Genomic DNA, 21152 nt, shown 5'->3' on the forward strand with positions numbered 1-21152 from the left:
TTTTGGCCAGGCAGGAATGTGGATGAAAGGGTCTGCTGGGTGGTTGACCCACGTGAAGTCCACCACCGCTTGGCACAAACCTGCCTCCCAAATGCTGGGCCATGGAGAACCATCAGTACCTCCAAACACATCTCCATGGGCCATAGTCTCTCACTGGGGCTGCACTTGGCCCCCCAGGCTGGCAGAGAGGAGAAGCCACAGCCCCACACGAGGTCTCTGGAGCAGTAAGGCTGAGTCCAGTCATGGCAGTCTCAGGTCTGACATCCACGGCCAGGAATCCATCCTTCCACAAAGAAGTCTAACAGGGAAAGGCTGCAGTCTTGGGTTTGGGGGAGGTTTGAGTTCCCAGAGCAAGAGCAAACAAGGCAATTAATTGTTGAGCAGCACACAGAACATCAGGAGCACGTACATACAGGGAAGTGACAAGGGACAACCTGGAGGCAGAGCCACTGAGGCTGGCCAGCCCCTCTGCATCACCACCCAGGGTCCCACACTTCCTCCTGTCATCACAAGGGCCAAAACATAAAGCTCATGACTGCCTGCATGAGTCTTTGAGAGCAGGGTCCCTCCTGGAAGGGGCTGTGCACAGCCCAGCCCAGCCCAGAAGACTCAAACACTACTGCCAGGCAGCACAGCTGAGCCCCCCCACACCCTTTCTTGCCCACTGGGACCTCCCAATGGGCACCAGTCCAGCCAGAGAGGAGACACATTTTAGGGTGAATCCTGGATGGAGCGAGGGAAAGCAAGAGGGTGGTGGCTGCCTCCCCATCTGTCCCTCTCCCTCTCTCCCCTCCCATCCGGAGCTCCACCCTGGCCAGGCTGGGTGGATGCTGGGGGAGTCTCCCGTCAGATGCGGTTGGACATGAGCCTAGTGTTCAGCTTGCGGAAGAAGGAACGCAGCTTGCAGATCTTGCACTTCTTCTTCTTGTTCCTACTCTTCAGGGGCTCCCTGCCACCTTCCCACTCATCCCCATCATCCTCACTGGCCCAAGGTCCCCAGGCACCCCCATTGAAGTCTGGGTGAGCCCGGGGGTTCTCCGCAGGGTACCGCACTGGGATGGCCGTCCGGTTGTAGTGCACCAACCTCATCAAGAGGGTCCTGACCACATCTGGGCGCTGGTCTGAGAGGTCGTAGCGCTCGTAGGGGTCGGCAGTGATGTTGAAGAGCCACACAGACTTCCTTAGGCCGTCGGTGAGACGCTCCAGGTTCCACCAGCTCCCTGGGAAGTTGGTCAGGGTCTGCGGGGGGATCCAGTCGCTGTACCCCGGGTCACCAGTGAGGAGTTTCCACTCCCCAACCCGGATGGAGGCTTGCACAGCCGTGTTCCAGATGCCAAAGCCGTCCTCCAAAGAGCCATACTTGGCGTGGTTGTACAGGGGGTCGATGTTGTGCAGGATTTCAGTTCGTGGTGACTCCTTGCCCTCGCTGATGGCAGGCCAGACATTGTAGCCATCCAGGCCTGGAACATTGCTCAGGTTGCCCCTGGCCAGGCTGACCAGAGTTGGGTACCAGTCTGTGATGTGAACAAGAGCCCAACTGGTGCGGCGCTTGCGCTTGATCAGGGGACTGTGGACAAAACCGATGCCACGGACTCCCCCTTCCCAGTATGTCCCTTTGCGGCCTCGTAGCGGCCAGTTGCTTCCCCCAGAGAAGGTCTGCCCGCCGTTGTCAGTGGAGAACACGATCACACTGTTGTCATAATAACCATACTTCTTGAGGGCCCAGGTGATGTTCTTCACTGCCTCGTCCATGCACGTCACCATGGCGGCGTACTTGCGGCGAGCGACGTTGCCCATGGAGCGGTAGCGGTAGATGTACTCCTTGGGTGACTGCAGAGGGGTGTGGACCGCCTGGAAGGCCACGTAGATGAAGATGGGCTCCTTGGGGCTGTGGGATGCCAGGATCTTGCTGACACGCTGGGTGTAGAGGAAGGTGGAGTACTTCCCGCTCTGGTCCCAAGCCACATCCTCCCCTTCGTGCAGGTCGTAGCCGCAGACGCCAGGCCCGTCGCAGTTGTCATAGGTGTAGTAGTCCACGTTGCCTGTCAGGGAGCCCAGGAAGGTGTCAAAGCCCCGGCGGGTGGGCAGGCACTCCTTCTTGTAGAAGCCAAGGTGCCACTTGCCCACCATGTGTGTGGAATAGCCAGCTTCCTGCAGCTTCTGGGGCAGGGTGACCTGGTCGAGGGGTAGGCAGTTGGGCTGCCGAGGGCGGATGATGGAGTGCTGCAGCCCTGTGTGGATTTGGTACCTGCCAGGGAAGAGCCAAGAGGAATCAGTGGTGATGGGCAGGGCGACATGGTGATGCTTTATGTATCAGAGACCCCAAATGCATGCAGCCCAACCCTGTGGAGCAAGGTCCATGCTAGTGACAGCGAGGTCCTTATCCATCTGAAAGTACCAAAAACAGATGAAAGAAAATAAAAAGAGAGAGGGGGGCTCAGCAGACATCTCCAAAGCAGGCTGGGCACTGGGCTGCTCCCCCAGGATGCCACCAGCAGCGGTCCCTGTGGCTGCCAGCCCAGGGGAGTTGGATGGGTTCTGCCAGGGCTGGGCAGCACTCACAGGAGTTGGGTACACTGTGTGTTTGCAGTGTCTCACCTGAGTGCCCGTGCATCCTTGTGCTCCCTTGCTTTGCAGACGCCAGAGATGAACCCCTCTGGAGCCATCAGGAGAGGAGAGAGGCCTTTGCTTGGATCCTGGTGGTCGCCACCACCCCCAAGCAGTAGGTGACCACATTCATAGGCACCTCCCTGGGGCCCACTCCCCAGTGGGAGATAGTCTGGTGAAATCTGCCTCCCACGGTGAGTGCAGACTGCCAGGGAAAGCCCCATCTGTCCCAGGATCAGGGGATACCTGACAGGCACTGCAGAACAGAGTGATGGGCCAGCATCCAGCCTGCCCTGGCCAGCGCAGCACAGGATGCACAAGCAGGAAAATCACAGTCCAGGGGAGAGTTTGTGGCTGCAGAGGAGAATGATCCTTCAGCCCCACAGCCCCAAGGGCCAGTGTGACAGCAGCAGGGGACTGCCTGGGACACAGCTCCCTGACTGGCACCAAAGGACCACATTGCCAGAGACCACATGCTCCCAAAGCAATGTCCGTCACCCAATGGCATCGGTGTTTTTGACTTGCCATAGAATCACAGAATGTGTTAGGTTGGAAGGGACCTTTAAAAGCCCACCCCCACCCCACTTCCAGAGCTTCATCAAGCCTGATTTTTAATTCCTCCAGGGATGAGGCCTCTACCACCTCTCTGAGCAACCCATTCCAGCGTTTCACCACCCTCACAGTGCAAAATGTCACCCAAATGTCTAATATCCACATGCCATTATTTGTCCCATGTGAAAAATCTTCAGTTCACCCAGAGAGCCTTCTAGAGAAACCCAACAAGACCCTTTCCCTGGAGAATCCCCATCCCAATACCCAGGGGCATCTGTTGAGCCGCGCTGGGGCTGAGCCCCGCAGTGCTAATGAAGAGACAGAAGAGAGGGGACACAAGTGGGGTGTGAGCAGGGGCTGGCTTACCTGCCAGTTATCAGCTGGCTCCGGGACGGGGTGCAGATGGGCTGGATGTAGTAGTTCTCCAGCTTAACACCCTCAGCTGCCAGCCTGTCCAGTGTTGGAGTCTGGATATCTGAGCCGTGGTACCCGACGTCGTGGTACCCCTGGTCGTCGGTCAGAATAAAGATGATGTGGGGTGGCCTGGAGAAGGCAGGAGGTGGTGATTTTTCCACGGGGTCTGTGGCCACATCGGCCACCAAACTGGGCTTCATCCAGTCCCAGGACAAATAGCCAAAGCTGAGCAGGCTGACGAGTGAAAAGCCTGTGAGGGCATAGACGGCCATCCCGCAGCACGCCGCGCTGCCTGCCAAGGCAGCTACTGTCCCGGCATCGTCTCAGAGCCACGGAAACAGGAGGTCTCCCCCTCCTTTGGGAGAGAGCCCCCCTCCCCTTCTCCACCCCCCTGCCCTGACCTAGGAGATGCTCCCCGAAGTCCCCGCAGCCGGTTTTGCAGGAGCAGCTCCCATGAAGGCACACAAAGGGCTGGAGCTGCCGGCGCTGGGTTGCCTTCAGTCAAAGGAAAATAAGGCTCGTGCTGCTCCAATCAAACACATCTGCTGCAGGACGGGCTCCTCGCAGCGCCTGACGGCAGCCCCGGAGCCGCTCTCCAAGCGTCCCAAACACTCCCTCGGCTTGGGGTTAGTCCTTTAGAAAGAACCCCAGAAAAACCTCACCGGAGGAAGTAGCCGGGCTTCTCCTCCGCTCCAGCCCCTGTGCCTGCCCTGCTCCTCGCTTGGGATATGATGAACCTTCTCTCGAAACTCCTGCGGAAGAGGGTGCTAAAGTTCAAGCCCAGAGGTGCCGAGCTCTCCTCCTCACCCTCCCGGGAAGAGCCATCCGCTGCTTTTCCCACCCTCTGCTCCGATTGCAGAGAGTCCCAACATCTGCCGGGACGTGGGCTAAGCCGCCAGGTTTATGGGGAGCTGCAGGCTCGGCCCCTCCCAGCTCAGCAGCTCCAGGAAAAAGCTGGGAAGCCCCAGAGCGTGCAGGGTCCTAAGCGTGGCATTCCCTGAGCTGCTGAAGCTTCCCGCTCTGTTTGCCCCAAGATGTGTGGACCGTGGTCCAGGGTCCTGGTGGGATGCTCAGCTGAAGCCCCCGCAGCGTCCAGCCAAGGAGGGCAGCCAGGAAGGAAGGAGGGATTGCTGGGGGCAGCTGCCTGCACTGCCAGAATCACCATCCAAATAAATTCTGGGCAAGGGGAAGCTGCAAAAAACGTGTTGGGACACCCTCTGCGTTGAATAAAACCACCCAAGGGCATGCAGGGCACTAGAGAGTGGGGCAAGTGCTGCTGTGCCCATTTTCCAGGTGGGGAAACTGAGGCAGAGAGGGGACAGTCATACTGGCTGTGGCCACAGCTAGCCAGGGGCAAGGTTAGGTGTGAACTAGATACCTCTGCCAATGCAGGGATACTGGTCTGAGCCTGCAGTACTGGGACAAGAGGGTGGGTCAGCACCCCAATGCTTCAGGGGAGCTTTTGGAAGAGAGGAGTGATGCTCCTGTGCAATCCCTTTAGCAGGGGAAGCACTGATCAGGCATCAGCCATCACCCCTGGCACACATCTCCTTCCTCGACTTTCCCCAGGGCAGGACTTGGCCAAGAGGGGGGATTTGGGTAGCACAAACCCACCCAAGTTCACCCACCCCTGGCAGAGCCGGGACCTGAGTCCTGTGGCTGTTTGCACTGTACCCATGGGGATGGAGGTGCACCCTGACCCAGCCCCCCCAGCCTACACACCCTGCCTGCCTTTAGGACCCCAGGGTGGGGGGTCACTGTGGGCTTCAGCAGGGCTCTGCCCACGCTTGGGCAAGGGCTGGCTCAGAGGATCAGCCACGCAGCTCCCGGCCCCCTGCTCTGGGCTTCCCCCTGGTCCCCAAGCCCAGGCTCCCCTCTGCCAGGTCCCCTCCATGTCCCCTGCCCTGGGTCCCCTCTCTGGCCTCCCCACACTCTCTGCCCCAGGCACTGCTTGTCCCCTGATGCCCCACATCTCCTCGCTGCCCAGGGGACCTCAGACACTGTGGCGCTGTGGGCAGGAGGGAGCACAATGTCCTCTCACTCCCAGGGACCGGGGTCACTCCCAGGAAAGGCAAGGGGAGGGTGGGCTTCTCTCTCCTGGCTTTAGCCACAGGGACAAGAACAGGGATGGGGACAAGGATGGGTGAGAGCCCATTTCAGTTGGAGCTCAGGGGATCAGCAGGAGGCAGGGATGGATAGCTGCTTGCTGCACCTTTCCCTGCGTGCAGGAAGCTCTGCTCACTGAAAGGAGTGCAGCAGGGCTGGGCTGAGCCCTTCAGTGAGGTTTGATTAATCCCCAGGGGTTCATCACTCCTTTCTTCCGTCTGCTCCTCTCCTCCCTTCCCCTCGCTCCTGCCCCCCTGCTCACCCCTTTCCTTTACGTCTCCCTCTTCTCCCCTGACACCTTCAGTTTTGAAGAATTCCTTCTTCTTGGAAAAACCTGGACCAGGCTGAAGGAGAATAGAGGTGAGGATGGTTCAGGACCCCCAACTCCTGAGTCCTGTGTGCTCCTCCATGTTCCTAATGGATCCTTGCATCCCAGGGAGGGCTCTCCATGACCCCCTTCAGCTGCCTGGGGCTGTGGGACTCCCCAGGCATCCCAATGTGTAGCCGTGGCTCTGTGCACAACTCAGACCCAAGAGTCACTGCCAGGGATGACAATCACAGCTCTGTCCAAGTAATAAATAGTCAGTTTGGGTGAATATCACAGATTGGAGAGGAAATTGGAGATGTTGGGACTGAGACGCAGCAGAGAAAGTGTGTCTAAGGCAGCACTGAGCGCTGATCAACTCTGCCACGTTTGGGGCTGGAGGATGGTGTGGAGGCAGAGGCGTGGGAGGAGGACATCAGAAGGGACAGGAGCAGGCAGCAGCCCACCTCCAAGGAGCACAAACAGGACCAGGCACTTCCTGGGTGTGCAGATTTGCTGCTACAGTGGCTTCTGCAGCCATGTCGTGGGTCACATCTGCTCGTGCCCCAAGACAAGGAAGTGCAGGCTGGGAGAGGCGCCCAGAGTTTAAGCTGCTGTGGATGGCTGGAGCTCAGAGGGTTGAAAGCAGGGAAGGAGCTGGCAGCAGGGACGTGGGAACACACTGGCACAAGGAGGGGACCTTCTGTGCCCGGCCAAGGCAACTGGTTCAGAGAAATCAGTGGTGTGTCCAAACTTGGGAGGAAACAGCAGGCTTAACCCAGCTCAGGGAGCTTTTCCAGGAGCTGGGAATTCCTGCTCTGACAGCTTGGAGACAGATGGCTGGGTCCTGGGTTCCAAGATGGACACATCCTGGGGAAGGGGGATGTGCAACCTGGGTTATCCCTCCAAGAAATGATAAAAAGGTGGAAAGCAGCAAAGGGAATGGGGAAACTGGTCCAGACTTCAAATGGAGAACGATGGGACCCTCAGACCAGTCCCCCTGAAATCCTCCAACGGGGAGGCAGGAAGCGAGAGCAGATGGGAGGGAAGAGGAGGGAGAGGAAGAAATGACAAACCTGGAGCTCCAGGGTCAGGAGGATTTCAGCCGTCTGGGAGGCTGCTCTGGGGGTGATTAACACATCACAAGGTCTAGGGATGGAAAAAGTACTCAGGGCCTGCAGCCACCCCCAGTGACCGCTCTTAATTCAAGGCAGTCACTCCTCCAGCCTTGCTCAAAGATGTCTCAAGAGCCAGGAGCTTCCTTGGAGAGCTCCTGGGCGTTGCACAACGGGGAGGTTTCCCCTGGCAGCCAGCCTGGCCGCGGATGCTGAAGCAGCCGGCGGACCCTGCCTGCTCCGGTCCCGCATCTGCCCAGGCAAGAACAGCCCCTCTCCTTCCCTCGCATCAGCTGCTGCGACACAAGATGCTGAATCTCCTTCCCAGCCCGACATGGGACCGAATCCAAGGGATGGGGAGTCCCATCAGGTGAGCTGGGTTCTGGCTGCGGGGCTGGCAGCGGCTCCACGGGTAGAGCATCACCCACCCACACCCTGACTGAGCTCTCCCAACCCAGAGCATCACCCTCCTGCGCCCTAACCGAGCACTGCAGATCCTTTCCAGCTGGGACCGAGCCACCGACGCTGAGAAGTCACATAGCAGTTGGGGAAAAGCCATCAGCAAAAGCCTGATAGGCTCCTTTTTGGTGCTTTTCAGCCCAGCAGCACAACCTGTGAGGCACCAAACCCTGACCAGTGCCCAGATCAGGTCCCTCCATGTCCCCGCAGCCGGCACAGCACCTCCCATTTACACAGCTGTTTCTCTAACTAAACATCTGAATATTACCTCCTTTTTACTTCTTTTTATATATATATATATATATTAATTTTACGTGGCCTGGGGCAAGAATGAAAATAATCACAGCCCTTCCTGCTTGCTGCTCCCCACCACCCCCCGGCTCCGGCCGCACTTGTGTTTTGGCTCCGAGAGCGCTCGCTGCAAGCAAGGTTATGCAAACAGGCTCCACATATTTCTCAGCGGCTGCGATCTGCCACGAGGGCCACACAGCAAAGTTTAAAACTAAGCCTCAAACCTTTCTTTTTTTTCTTTTTTTTCTTTTTTTTCTTTCCCCCCCCCCCTTTTTCTTTACTTTTTAACCCTTCCCGGGGCCGCAGCCCCTCCAGCCCTCAATACTGCCTTTCTCTCCCCCATCAATGGGGCATTATGGCAGGGGAATTATTGAAAGCAGAACTCCCAGGCTTTACAATGGGAGCTCTGTGCAAGGCAAATATTGCACAATCTGTTTGCACGCCGCCGGCTCGGTGCCCTTCCCCCTTGGCAGCCCCGCTCCCTGCTCACGCCTCAGCCTCCGGGACCTTCAAAATAAAGAAATATGAAAGGGTTTTAATAAGTCCCCCCTCTCCTTCTTCAGAGCAAGATATTTAACCTAACAGGGCATCGGGGAGCCCAGCCCGGCCTCGAGAAAACACAGCGCGTCGCTCTCACTTCTCAGATGTTTAAGGGTTTCCGCTCTCCCCGGCCAACGTGTGATGCATTTGCTGTTTTATTAGCACGATGAAAGAGCCTAGGCAAGTCTGGAAAAGAAGGGAACGGCCCCAGGAATGGAGAGAGCTTGTTATTTTGTCTAGAAGAGGAGGGGGAAAGGCTGAGAGGAGGGGGCGGCCAGGCGATGCGTGGGGAAGGAAGGATGCTGGAGGCATTGCTGGCAGAGGATGGGGCTGGAGGTGAACACCTCTCTCCCCATTGACTTTGTGAGCTTCCCTGAGGTTCCAACTGTCTCACCCTTGGTGTGGGGATGGGTCACAGCCCTCTCCCAGTCTTGTCCCTGCCATGAGCGCGCTTTCTCCCCACTGTCTTACCCTCCAGGGATAACCCTGGACCACCTCCCCTACCCGGTGCACAGCGGGTGGGCAGCACTTCTGCCAGGCAGCACCAGGACCTGCCTCCTCCCCACCAGCCCCCCCAAATCCTATTTCCCCATTCCAGGACCTCATTTTCCACACCCAGAGCCCAGCATCTCCCAACCTCCAGCAGCTCTGAGGGCAATAAGCCAATTTTCTACCACTGTGGCAAGACCTCAACCAGATTACGGGGATGGGGCCTGGTTTGGGGGAACTCGGATGTTTCTGATCACCCCCCAGTTCGCTCAGGAAGCTGGATCTAGAGGAAGAGAAAACAGCAGATCTGCTTCAGTTCCTGCTTATGCAACCCTCATCCTCATTAGAGGAACAAGGAGCATTACAGCCATGACGTAGGATGCCAAAGCCAGGGGGGGGCAGTACGTTATGGGGGCAGAGAGGAGAGCATCAGCCATCCCTCTGACAAGGGCTCAGCAGCACCACTGGATGTTGTCCTTGGAGCCAAACGGCCTCTTTATTTCCACCCCCCCCTCCCAATCCCTGCCTGCATTTCATACCGTTTGCGCAGTTGAAAATAATCATCATCATCATCAAAAGGCACTTAGAAGCCGTAGCACAATATTTGAGCCTTTCCTAATGTAAACCATAGCCTCTAACAACACATGTTGGGTTGGCTGGGGCTTGTTCCTGATTAAAACACTGCTGCTCCCCTTCCTCCTCTCCCGGTTGCCCAGCAGTAGAAAATATGAAATAAAAAAAAAAACCCTAAATATGAATCGGTTTGTAAGGAATTTTCCTTCCATTTTTGGTCACTGATGAGACATCTCAATGATTCTGCAGATTCTCCCGTGAAATGACTTTTACGCCTTCCTGCTCGTGTTTGTTTTCTTCCTTCCCCTTCATTCAGGAGACTTCAAGTCCATCGGCTCCTATTCCTTGATATAATCTTCCTCCTCTCGCCTCTCCCCACCTCCCGGGAAGCTGCAGCTCACCGCCTTCTCCTCTCCTCTCTCCAACGACTGGCGTGCCTGCTTTGAAGAGCTGGAGAGGAGCCCGTGGGTTTGGCACCGCTCCTTTCTTCCCATGCCTTATGGCAAGCTTTCCACATCGCCTGGGTACTCTCCATCCTCATCCTGCCCCCCTCCTTTCCAAGCCCAAAATGCATTCCCCTCCCCTGGAAGCAAGGCAATTCCCGCTGCGGCTTCCCGGCAGAGCCCTGGGGCTCGCGTGATGGCTGGCTGGAGAGTTCCTGCCTGATGTGAACCAGGGATGTGTCAGGACACAGATCCCCATGGGATTTGGGGAGGACGTCAGGGGAAGTAGCTTGAGTCTGGCTTCACAGGCAGGACGGGCTGGAGGCGAGGAACCTGCCCACGTGCAGCAGCTTTTGGTGGAAAGCTAGTGAGCACGCTGGGCAGGGGGGGTCATGCCTGGTCCCACTGGGATCTCGCAGCTCAAGATCCTGGGGTGGGATGCTGCTCCATTTCTAGCATGCACACCTTCCAGAGGGACTGGCCTCTGCTAAACAAAATATATATATATATAAAAAGTCAGTGGTTCCCTGCCCTCCAAGGGCTCTCTTTGAAGCAGAGAAGGTCCCATGGCGGCGGAAGGAAGGATTTAAGCATTTAGCATAGCTGGTTTCTGGCAGCACTGCTGTGTGACCCTGACATTGGCTTCCCCAGCCTATTGATTTTGGACTCCCCGACCTTCATTCCTGACACCATTTATCATGGGATACACAGAAACTCCTCAATCCTCAAAGCATGCAAGATGCTGGCATCACCGCCAGCATCACCCGCGCTGGGGAAGAAAGAGCAATTCTTCTCAGCACCCACCCAGCAAACATCCCTCCATCCCATAGGATGCACCCCAGCACCATTTGTAGAGCCCCCAGATAGGTGAGGACCATTTCCCCTCGCCACAAGATAAGCATCCTCACTGCCCCTGAGCAGGATGCTCTCCTGGAAGCAGCTGCAGCAGGCAGGTACCCAGGGACCCCAGGCACTCCACTTCTCCCAGACACCCCAACAGAATGCTGGGTCCCTTCCCAAGCCGCAGCATAGGAGGGGACCAGCCCCCAGCACCCCTGGGCAGCCTCCAGGCTCCTGCCTGCCCTTAGCTTCCATCTCCCCTTTCAGGTGCAACCTCTTCAAAGGCAGCCAGTGGGTTTTGGCTGGCAGGAGATGCAACAGCCAGCAGACAGGATGCCTGCCCAGAGCTCTGCCCACTGCCTCAAGCCAAGGCATGGAGAAGGATGAAGCCCAGCACTCCCCAGCTTGGCTCAGGTGCCTGCCCCAGACAAGGAGCCCTTTCTCAGTAGGGGAGCTCGGGGCAAGGCAGGACAGGATGGCCTGAGTGCCCTGCTTGTTTATAACCCCATTTCAGCAGAAGGAAACCCACCTGCCCGCACCTGCGATGCCTTAGGGCAGATGGCCACCTGGTACCCAGGACGTGTCTCCTTAGCACCCGGGGGGCTGGCACAGAGGGGCTGCCTCTCCCCCAGCATCAAGGGTTGTTTTCCATCCTGGCAGGAGAGGAAGGCAGAAAGCTCAGGAGGGGCATTTCAAAGGGTTTTGCATCAAGGCTGGCCGCAGCCGAGCCGCTGAGGCAGGAAGAGGGCAGGGAGCATGGCTGGCCAGACCCCGGGCGCCCGTGGTTCCCCCCTGCCCACCTCATCTCCACAGGTGGCAGAGAGCCCTGGGCAGGGGCTCTGGCAGCACCCACTCCTGCTGTCTCAAAAGATCTCTGTTCCATCGAGTGCCGGCTGGGGAGCGGCTCAGAGCAGGCAAAGAGCCCAATTAGGCGTTGCATTACTTAATACAAAAGGTATCAATAATCCAGCAGGAGAGATGAGAGAGCTCTTTCTCGCTGAGGATGCCAAGAGCACAAATTGCCTTCTTGTAAGAGAAAGGCTTAATTTCCATAGAACATGACAGATTAAAGCACGAGTGGGTGGGTCCACTCTATTATTCATCAGCCTTTGCTGCGAACAGGAGAGGGTGTGCTGCCTCCTTTGAAGTTTCTTCGAAGGCCCGGGGTGCCCACAGGCATTTTATCAGGGTGGGAGGTGAGATACGAAGGGATGGAGCTCCAAACACTCAGCACTCATGTTCCCCTCTGACCCAGGTTTCTAACGCACCAGCCTTGTTCACAGAACCCTGGACTGGTTTGCGTGGGAAGGGACCTCGGAGCCCACCCAGTCCTCCTTGCCATGGGCAGGGACACCCCCCCACCAGCCCAGGGTGGCCAAAACCTCATCCAGCCTGGCCTTGAACCCTGACAGGGATCCAGGGGAAGCCCCAGCTTCTCGAGACAGCCTGTGTCAGGGCCTCCCCACCCTCACAGTGAAGGATTTCTTCCTGATATTTAATCCAAATCTCCCCTCCTTCAGTCGTTGCTGTTAGTGCTTCCCAAGAAGGTTTTTGTTTAAACTCAGAGACCCATTTGACTTCTGGACCTAAACCATGCTGATGCTGATGCTGCTGCCTCAGTCATGTCCAAAGCCTGCCAGAGCCCCCTTTCCTAGCTGTGCAATGAGCTCAGTCAGCAGAGGAATCCAGGATTAAACTTCAGAGCGTGGACTCATCCCTCCTGAATGGGAACCAGAGCAAAATAATAAGAACAGTTTCCGTCAGCTGAATTTCCTGGGAGCACACGGGAGCGTCCCACTCCAATGGCAAACTCCCAGAGTGATTTTTCAGGGGCAGCACATTGCCTTTGCAGCTGAACTCTGCAGGGTGAGCTTGATACATGCAAATCACTTCCCTTCAAAGCAGAGGGGCCCAGAGCAGCCTCCTCCCAGACCCATAGGTCAGGGCGAGCTGTATTTCTTCGGGTGCAGTCAGCTGCCAGCCAGCCACCAGTAAAACCATCAGATCGAGCTCCAAAAATACAGATGCCCAAATAGAAAGCACTAAACCTGGCACTGGGGAACTGAGCAGGAAAAATGTGGGGAAGGGGCAGAAAGGGGCTGGAAGGCAAGACCCAGGCTGGTGCTGGGAGCTGGAGCAGGAATGTGCACCAGGGCTCCTGCCACACACAAGGACAGGAGATAAATGTGCTCCGCAGACGCTGGATTTGGAATGCCGTCCCTGTATTTCAAGCCCACCCATTAGCATCAAGGGTTTTCTGCTCTCAGTCGCAGGCATAACTTACAGGGTGGTTGTTGGGAGGCTTAAAGTACCTATATCAATACTGCAGAGGGTGATTCATGATTATCTGCAGTAATCCAGAAGCTATACAAAATTGCTAATAATAGGGCTTCAAAACCGACGTTTTAGTCAAGATAAAAAATGACTGGAACAAAATCCAATCATGCTTTGCTAAAACTATAAATGGAAAGGTATAACCCATATTCAGCTCCCCTAAACACCGAGCAGCTCAAGGAAAGCAGGGGATGTACATCAGCCCCTGGATCCAAGTCAAAGCAGGGTCGGGAACCCGCCCTAGGAGAAGTTGTTTCTCAACCAGGCTGCAAGCGGCTCCCAGTGCAGCGGGTGCCACAGGACTGGTGTAAATTTGGGATGTCAGGGGAGATTTGGGAAGGGAGAAGCATGAACACAGCTTATGAATCTGCCCCTCCAACACGTGTCAGGCTGGCGACTGCAGAGCTGCCAGAGCTGAGGCTTCAGCTGCGGGGATGCGGATGCGGATGCGGGGCCCAGCGGGGTCCAGGGTCCTGTCGAACACCATTTATTTCACGCTGCCATGCGATCCGATGCACAGTTGCTAGGTGACCAGAGCCTGGGGCTGCAAGGATAACATGGAAACAGCCGCACAGGTCAGCCCTGGTCCAGCTCCTCAGCGTCACATCTCTGGGAGGCATCGCATCTCTGGGATGTGTCATGTTGTGGCTCTGCATCCAGGGAGTGTCATGAGGAGAGGGAGAAATACAGAGCTCATCTGGGGGATGCTGGGCATGGCAGGGTCCAGCCCTGTGGCCCGGGATCTCTGCGGGCAGGGAGGGCTCAGAGCTTCCCCGGGTCCCAAATCTTCCTCTCCCTTGCAGTTCCCACACTCCCCCTGCCTCCAAATGCCTGCTTACCCTGTTGGGAAATCACTTCTCACCCTGCCTGACTTGCACTGTTTCATCTGCCTACGGATCGGATAAGCTGATAAAATGTGCTGAACGCATCAAACGGAGCCTGTTCCCTCCATGGGCTCCCTGCTCATCCAAACCAGCGCTGCCGCCTCCAAGGCCTCGAAAATCTCTTGTGCCATTAACACTGCAGCACAGCACGGCTCTCACACAGCCAAAGTCAACATGGAATTTGCAGAGATTTTTGTGGTATTGACAGCAACTTAATGACTGAGGCCCAGGGCAGATTTACTGTCACAATTTTCACCGAGGACCGTAAAATTCCATGTGCTGCAAGCTGGTCATTAACATCAGCTTTAAGCTTTCGCAGTTCTGGCTTAGGAAGCAGCAGCAAATGGTTCTGTGTGTTGCTGTGGGACAGCAGGTAAATGTGGAGTATGCTGGTCCCCACTGAACCCCTTTGCTTTCAGCATAACCAGCCCCTCTTCCGTCTTCACCGCCCTTCCCAAGGGAGGTGATAGTTTCTCCTCCTCTCTTAGGGAGGTCATCACCCAGGAAAGGTGGGGTTTAACCCCATGGTGGGTTAGACCGAGCCTGAGAGAGAAGGAGTCTTTCTTACTCTTTCCTTAGCAAAGCACGAGGCATTTCACACTGACCACTTAAATGAAACCAGACTGTGGAGTCCGAGCAATTACTCACGAGCAGCATCTGATTACTTCTAGTATTTCAAGAGAAAATAGAAGAAACTCCTCGGAGTATAAACTCAGTGAAGAAGCTGCAGCTGCAAGAAGAGAGTCTGTGTTGCCTAGACACCCTATCACCCCACATCTCTGGCCCTCAGGCACCCCCAAAGCACCCAGGGGTGCAATCTCTCCCTTTTCCCCTCGCCTGTCAGTAACAGCATAAGAAACAGATGGGAGTGAGGGGATTTGCAAATATACATCCCAATATACCGTATTCCTTCCTGCACCCGTGCAGGCATGTGCTCCTGCAACAGAATGAAGGGAGACAGTGAAGCCCTGCTCCGTGGGAAAGCAGCCGGTCCTTCCCGGGCAGGCAGGGCCAGCTCCCCGCCCCACAGCCCGCTCTCATCAGCAGATAAGATCAGAGGTTGGCAGAGCCACCCTCCTGTCTGGTGCACTGCAGGCTCTTCCCATCCCAGCCACAGATGAAGTTACAAGGGAGCTGGCTGGAGCTCACGGCCGGCTGGAGATGCCGTCAAGCCCACACCCGCCGCCCCGGCCTCCTGGGATGGGGAGGATGAAACTCCAGCTTGGAAACCTCCCAGAGCACTTTAATCTTCTGTCTTGGACAGTTCCACGGCTGTTCAGAAACACGGGTTGTCCCCCTAGAAGCAGAGTTGTAAAGGTGGCCTTGTGAGAAGTCCTGTGCTCCCTGCCCACACAGCGCTGCAGGAGGATGCTGCAGCCTGGGCAGGCAGGAGAGGGAAGAGGCAGTGGGGACCACTACTTTTCCCCAGGGAAAACCACAGGGGTTGGGATCTCCAATAGATTCCCACAGGGCCAAAAGGCAACTGGCTGCAGCCTGTGTGGTGTGGCATCTTCCCTGCATCCCAAGTGGGCAGATGCTCCTGGAGCATCTTTGGCAGCAGCACCAAGCTATCTCCATCCCAGCCTTGTCTGAATTTGGGAGGCTCCTCCACCAGCCCCAGCATCTTTGGAGCACCAGGAGATGCTGGTCGTGCAGCTCCCTTGGAAATACAAAGGACAGCTAGGCAGCAGCTCTCCATTTTTCCCAAATTACTCTAAAACGTGGGTTTCACATTAGACCACCAACAGGGAGCAAGGGCGAGGCTTTTTTCCCTGCCTGCTACAGCAATTTTGGGGAGTTCCCCCTTCTTTTGGCAACAGGAACAGTCTGCTGATGCCAGCACTGATGCTAACTAAAGACAGGCAGAAAAAATAAAACTCCCCAGCTCCTCAGTACCAGGATCCCATTTCCACCCAGCGCTCTCTCCCATCTAGGACTTCAGTAAGGACTTTCCAAGACTCTCAGGCTTCCCAGCCTGACCTAGTATCCGATGGGGACTGCTGTCCTCTGCTAGCGGGGGACATGTCTGGGTTTGTCCGGGGCCACCACACAACAGGATGGGATTTTGTCACCCTCTTGTGGCTTACAAGGGCTGGCAGGCTGGCTGTGGCTTGGAGGTGGCCACGTCCAGGACCCCTGCTCCAGGGGAAGCATCTTCAGCCTGCTCCTTGCTTCAGCATCCATGCTTTGGTCTTTTGCTCCCAGGAGTTTCAGGGAGACTGTTCACCCCCGAGGGCCGACTGTTGCAGCTCTCCAGCCCCCTGAGTCAGGCATCTTGAGAGTGACCTCTTGCCCATCTGATTCCATACTGGCCAAGGAAGAGCTTCTCTCGACTGGGACACCCCTGCTCACCCCACGCTCCCTGCACAGAAAACGTATGTGAGTCATTCAGATTGAGTTGTTTTAAGGGTTGCTTTAAGGCCTTTCCTTTCCTCCTTTCCCTTTCCCTTCCACTCCTTTTTCCTTTCCTTCCTTTCCTTTCCTTTCCTTTCCTTTCCTTTCCTTTCCTTTCCTTTCCTTTCCTTTCCTTTCCTTTCCTTTCCTTTCCTTTCCTTTCCTTTCCTTTCCTTTCCTTTCCTTTCCTTTCCTTTCCTTTCCTTTCCTTTCCTTTCCTTTCCTTTCCTTTCCTTTCCTTTCCTTTCCTTTCCTTTCCTTTCCTTCCCTTTTCCCTTTCCTTTCCTTTCCTTCCCTTTTCCCTTTCATTCCATTCTTCCTTGGCTGGAAATCTCCTACCCCATTCCCAACCCACCCAGACTGTAGCTGGGAAATAGGCCACACTACCCTCTAAGACAGAGGGAGATTCATTCAGCTTTATCTGAAAAGCCATTTCAAGCATGTCCAGATTCCTAATGCAACTTGGATAAACCCCCAGAGATTAATAGCAGTGCAGAGCTTTTTTGGATGCTGCCTTTTCTTCTGTTTCCAAGAGTAACATATAGATGTGTTTTGGTGGAATCTCTGCGTACATTTTTTTGGCAGAAAAGCCAAAATAAATCCCTTTACAGCAAAAACCCTTGAGCAAGATAAGGCAAGAATCTGTTTGCAGTTCCCATGTGTTGTTGTCACACGCAGATAACTGGGCATCTCTGGCCAAGCTGTCCCCTTGGAAAGGCATGGAGGGCAGGGCCCCAGGATCTCATCTCTGCTGTGCAGGTCCAAAGCTGGTCTTCTCCCATGTTAGTTCTACACACACATGTGTGAAAGTGTTGGTCCTGTGTGAAATTTGAGCTTCAAAGTCACATTGATCTGGAGAATGTGGTTGAAGCCAGCACAGGCTTCTCACCCAAGCAGAGGAAGAGTCCTCAGCCCACCTGGGAAGCCCAGGAGGTGACTTGTTTGGGGACCAGAAGCACAAGCTTGCCCATCCTGCACTGGGTGAACTGCCTCCTCTGCTGCAGCATTCAGTCTGCACCCATCCTGCCTGGCTCAGCACTCTGACACCTTCAGAGGGTGAGGATGCTGTGAGCAGGACAATCGCTCCAGCCTCAGCTGCTCGCGACGTTGGGAAGGGCTGGCGCCACTGCAGCACCAGGCAAGGCTCGTGCTGGATGTGCTTGCCCAAGTTTCCCCTGCCTTCACGCTGAGGCCTGACACACAAAGGTAGACCCTTCAGGAGGTCTTATGTCTTCTGTGGGGTCTCCCTCAACCCCTCACAGCTGCTTGGACAAAGGGTGCGGGTCATGGGGAAGCCACGCTCTTCACAACCTTCCTCCTTCTGAGGCACAGCACCATGCGAAGGGGCCCTCCATCACTGCCCAGAGCACTAATGCATCTGGCATCTGTCCACTCCCCTCCCTTCACCGCTGTGGCTTTTTCCATCTTCATAAGCAGGGAAAGCAATCACCGTAAGGAACGTCTCTGAGCTCTCACCACAGCACTCAGGATGTGCAAAACAGGGTAAACACACATCAAAAGCCCATTAATGGTACTCTCCCAGTGCCCAGCAGCCATGGCCAGGCACAAGGGGCACCAGGAATGGACATTAATGCACAAAGCAGAAACCCTCAGAAGGGGTGGGGTGAATTCTTACCTATTTGTTCCCTATTTTTCCCTGTTTTCAGATTGCTGCATCTCCGGTGCCACACACGGCTGTGCCCACGGCAGGACAGCGCTGGCCGGGGAGGGCAGTGGGACACAAAGCTCCTCACAGCATACCATCCCCTGAGTGACCCATGCTGCCCAGCCAGCCTACCCCAGCCTTTCCTCTCTTTCCCAGCCTCCCTGACACAGCGCACGGGAGGGATTTCAGAGCAAAGCAGCTGGCTGCAGCCTGTGGTTATGTTCAGGGACTGTGGGGCAGAGACACCCAGGCTGGAGGGCAAATGCTCCTGGTTTGCAGGGGAGCATGAACAGAAGCTGACTGTCCTAGGGCAAAGTCAGAGGATACCACCATGCCAGTGAGGCAGCGCACGGCTGAGAACCAAGGGGTTGTTCCTCCTCTCTCAGGATCATTCTGGGCCACTTCACCGGGAGCAGGAGTTTTGCTCCGGTCAGAACTGAGCTGAGGAAGCTCAGGATGCTGGAAACACACGAGCTACAGTGCACAGCCACAGCATGACCCCGGCGTGAGCAGCCCCTGTCTCTTCTCACTCCCTCCTTCCCCTCTTTTTCCTGCCTCACTGCATTTGCCTTGAGTTAAAGCAGCAAAGAACACCCCAACAACAGGAGAAAAACAATAGCCTGGCCCTCTGGCTTTGGGAATGCAGGCACAGCCCCCTTCCCCTCTCCTCCCAGGTAGAGCTGCTGAAATCTGGATAAACACAGCGGAGCTGTTGTGGCTGTTGGTGTTGGCCGTGCTGCACGGCGAGGCTGCCAGGCCTCGTAACGGGGATACGTGTACAAATGAGAGCGAGAGCCTGGGGGGAAAGCAGGGCTGGGCTGGGGGCTGATTGATAATACCAGCCCTTCTGCTCGCTGCATCGATGTGTATTAGATCTACTACCAAAAAAAAAAAGGGAGAGAAATTAAATGGCTTCATGCTACCAGCTCTGCAGTGCCAGCGCTGACTGACTGCCACGCCAGGAGACACACAGGCAGTTAGACCGAGCCCGGGATACGTTTCCAACTGAAATCATTAAAATTAAGCATATTGCCACCAACTTTTAATGTCACATCTTCTGCTCGTTGGAGTTCTCAAATCTGTTCTCTCAGCTACTGAAATGAAAAGACTGCTTTATCTGCTGTGGGCTTAGAGGTGACTGTTCTTCCACCCCCCCCCCAATTAATTAGTTCAGTGCTGAGTGGCTGCGAGGTTCAGTGATGGAGCTGTTGGGATATATTCGTGGGTATATATTTTTATTATTTAATATTTTTTTCACTTCTAAGCTGCTCCTTCTCATCTGGCAGCAGGCTGCCAGCGACTGAGTCAGTATTATCTGATGCCTGACTGATAGCTTACATGAAATGATCCGATCACCCCAAGCAATGCCCCAGCAGAAACCTCCTTTGGCTTCGGGGATCCATCGTGGCCCTGAGGCCGTGGGGCTGAGGAAGAAGCAAGCCCAGCTTTCCAGAAGGGCCAAGGGCTAAGCTGGAGTTGGCAGGGAAAGCTGTGCTTCGCTGGGTCACCTTCTCTCCATTCTGTTCTTGCACCTTGTGAGGAAATCCTGTAAAAGTAACATGGGAATTGAGTGTAATTTATAACCCCCCTGTCCCCAAAGGCGGTGCGGACCAGATGTTTCAGAGCTAGCTGCTGGTTTCACTGCTGGTAAAGCACCAGGCTCTGTTTTGCCTCCAGAAATGTGGCTGGTTAATTAATTAATGTGACTTGAACACCCAGGTGCCTGGGGGGCACCTGCCACCGGGCTGGTGTGGGCACCTAAGTGACCTTAAGTGTAGTTGCAAAATCGGAGGCAGAAAACTGGCCAAGCGAGGCCGAGCCGCAGCGGGGCCGTGTACACTAAACAATGCCATGATTCATCTGAGATTGCCATAACCCATCACGTTTCATCAGGATGCTGTGGCATTTAAAATGGCATTTCCTCCCATCTGCTGTGCATTAGCAGACAAAGAAAAAGAAGGAGGGGGGGAGAGAGAGAACAGCACAACAAAGCGGGGAGAGAAAGCCGGGATTCCTGAGTCAGACTGTTCCCAAAGCAGCTCCTTCTCCTTGCAAAGCCCGAGCCCACTCGGCTGGGCAGAGGGCAGGGGACCTGGCTGGGGGTAATTTTGACTCCCTGGCTGCCCAGGGCCAGGCTGCAGTCCAGGACACGCTCCCCAAGCGTGCGGTGAGATGCTGATACCCATGGTGACTCGAAGCCCTGAAGAGCAGCACCTGGCAACCCTCCATCTGCACACCCAGCACTAAGGACTGCCCAACCAGGGGAGTGGGGAACAAGTCCCCCTAGGCTAACCACTGCCGTGGCTTCATTTTTCCTTGGCCATTTCCTCTTCTTCTCCATCTCTCCCTCAATTTTCCATCACCCCTCCCCTTCCCTGCCTCATCTTCCCCTGGAGATGAGAACTCCTTCCTCCATGCCTCCCTCTCACTTCACTGATTTCCCCTCTCCTCCTCACTGTCCCTTAACTCCACCATCCCTCCTCCTTTCTCTTCTCCACCTATCTCTGACACTCCCCTTGCCCTGACCCATCCCCACCTCCTCCAATATTCTCTCCCACACTCAGCCCACGTGGCACCTCAGGGTGCTTTCCAGGAGGGAGAGAACTTTAAGCTCTCTTGGCAGGGCACTCAGAGCGGAGAAATTCATCTCAGCTTATGAACCTGGCCATAAAAATTATCCTCTTAAACATGCTTTGCCTTTTTTGTTATCCCTGATTCTCCACCATGGTGCAAACACCAGCAGCCTGAGGCAGAAACTTGCTTGTGTAAACAGCCTGGGATCCTCCCGTACCGAGCCCCCACGGGTGCTGCGTACCCTGCCATCCCTAAGGATCATGTAGTCCCTTCATTCCACAACCCCACACGTGGCAAAAGCAACCCCACCACCACCACCACCAAACAAAAAGGTCAGGCCACGATGGGAGATGTACCCCCTGCTGCTATGACATGCTATCTGCCAGGCTTCTGGGTGGACAAATACATCAACTTGAAGCTCGCAGAACAGCGAAGCGTCCTTGCAAGCCCAAGGGTCCAGCAGGACGTGCCTAGAGCCTTGTCAGCTCCCATCAGGCACAAGGGAGGAAGGACAGCGCTCTCCAGCCCTGCAAGCACGCTCCCTGAACCCGGGTTTGGCCCAGACAC

At 55.6% G+C, this 21152-nt stretch overlaps 1 protein-coding gene across 1 annotated transcript; it reads right to left on the bottom strand.

Moving 5' to 3' along the window:
* Positions 1-846: 846 nt before the first annotated feature.
* Positions 847-3845, bottom strand: ARSI (arylsulfatase family member I; the record flags this gene model as incomplete). The annotated part of the gene is made up of 2 exons (XM_084268857.1): positions 847-2248; positions 3526-3845. 2 exons carry the CDS (start codon positions 3843-3845, stop codon positions 847-849), a joined length of 1722 nt encoding a protein of 573 aa, XP_084124983.1.
* Between the last annotated feature and the right edge of the window lie 17307 nt (positions 3846-21152).

The sequence above is a fragment of the Gallinula chloropus genome (assembly GCF_964237585.1).
Source record: "Gallinula chloropus genome assembly, chromosome: 10".
Taxonomy (NCBI): domain Eukaryota; kingdom Metazoa; phylum Chordata; class Aves; order Gruiformes; family Rallidae; genus Gallinula; species Gallinula chloropus.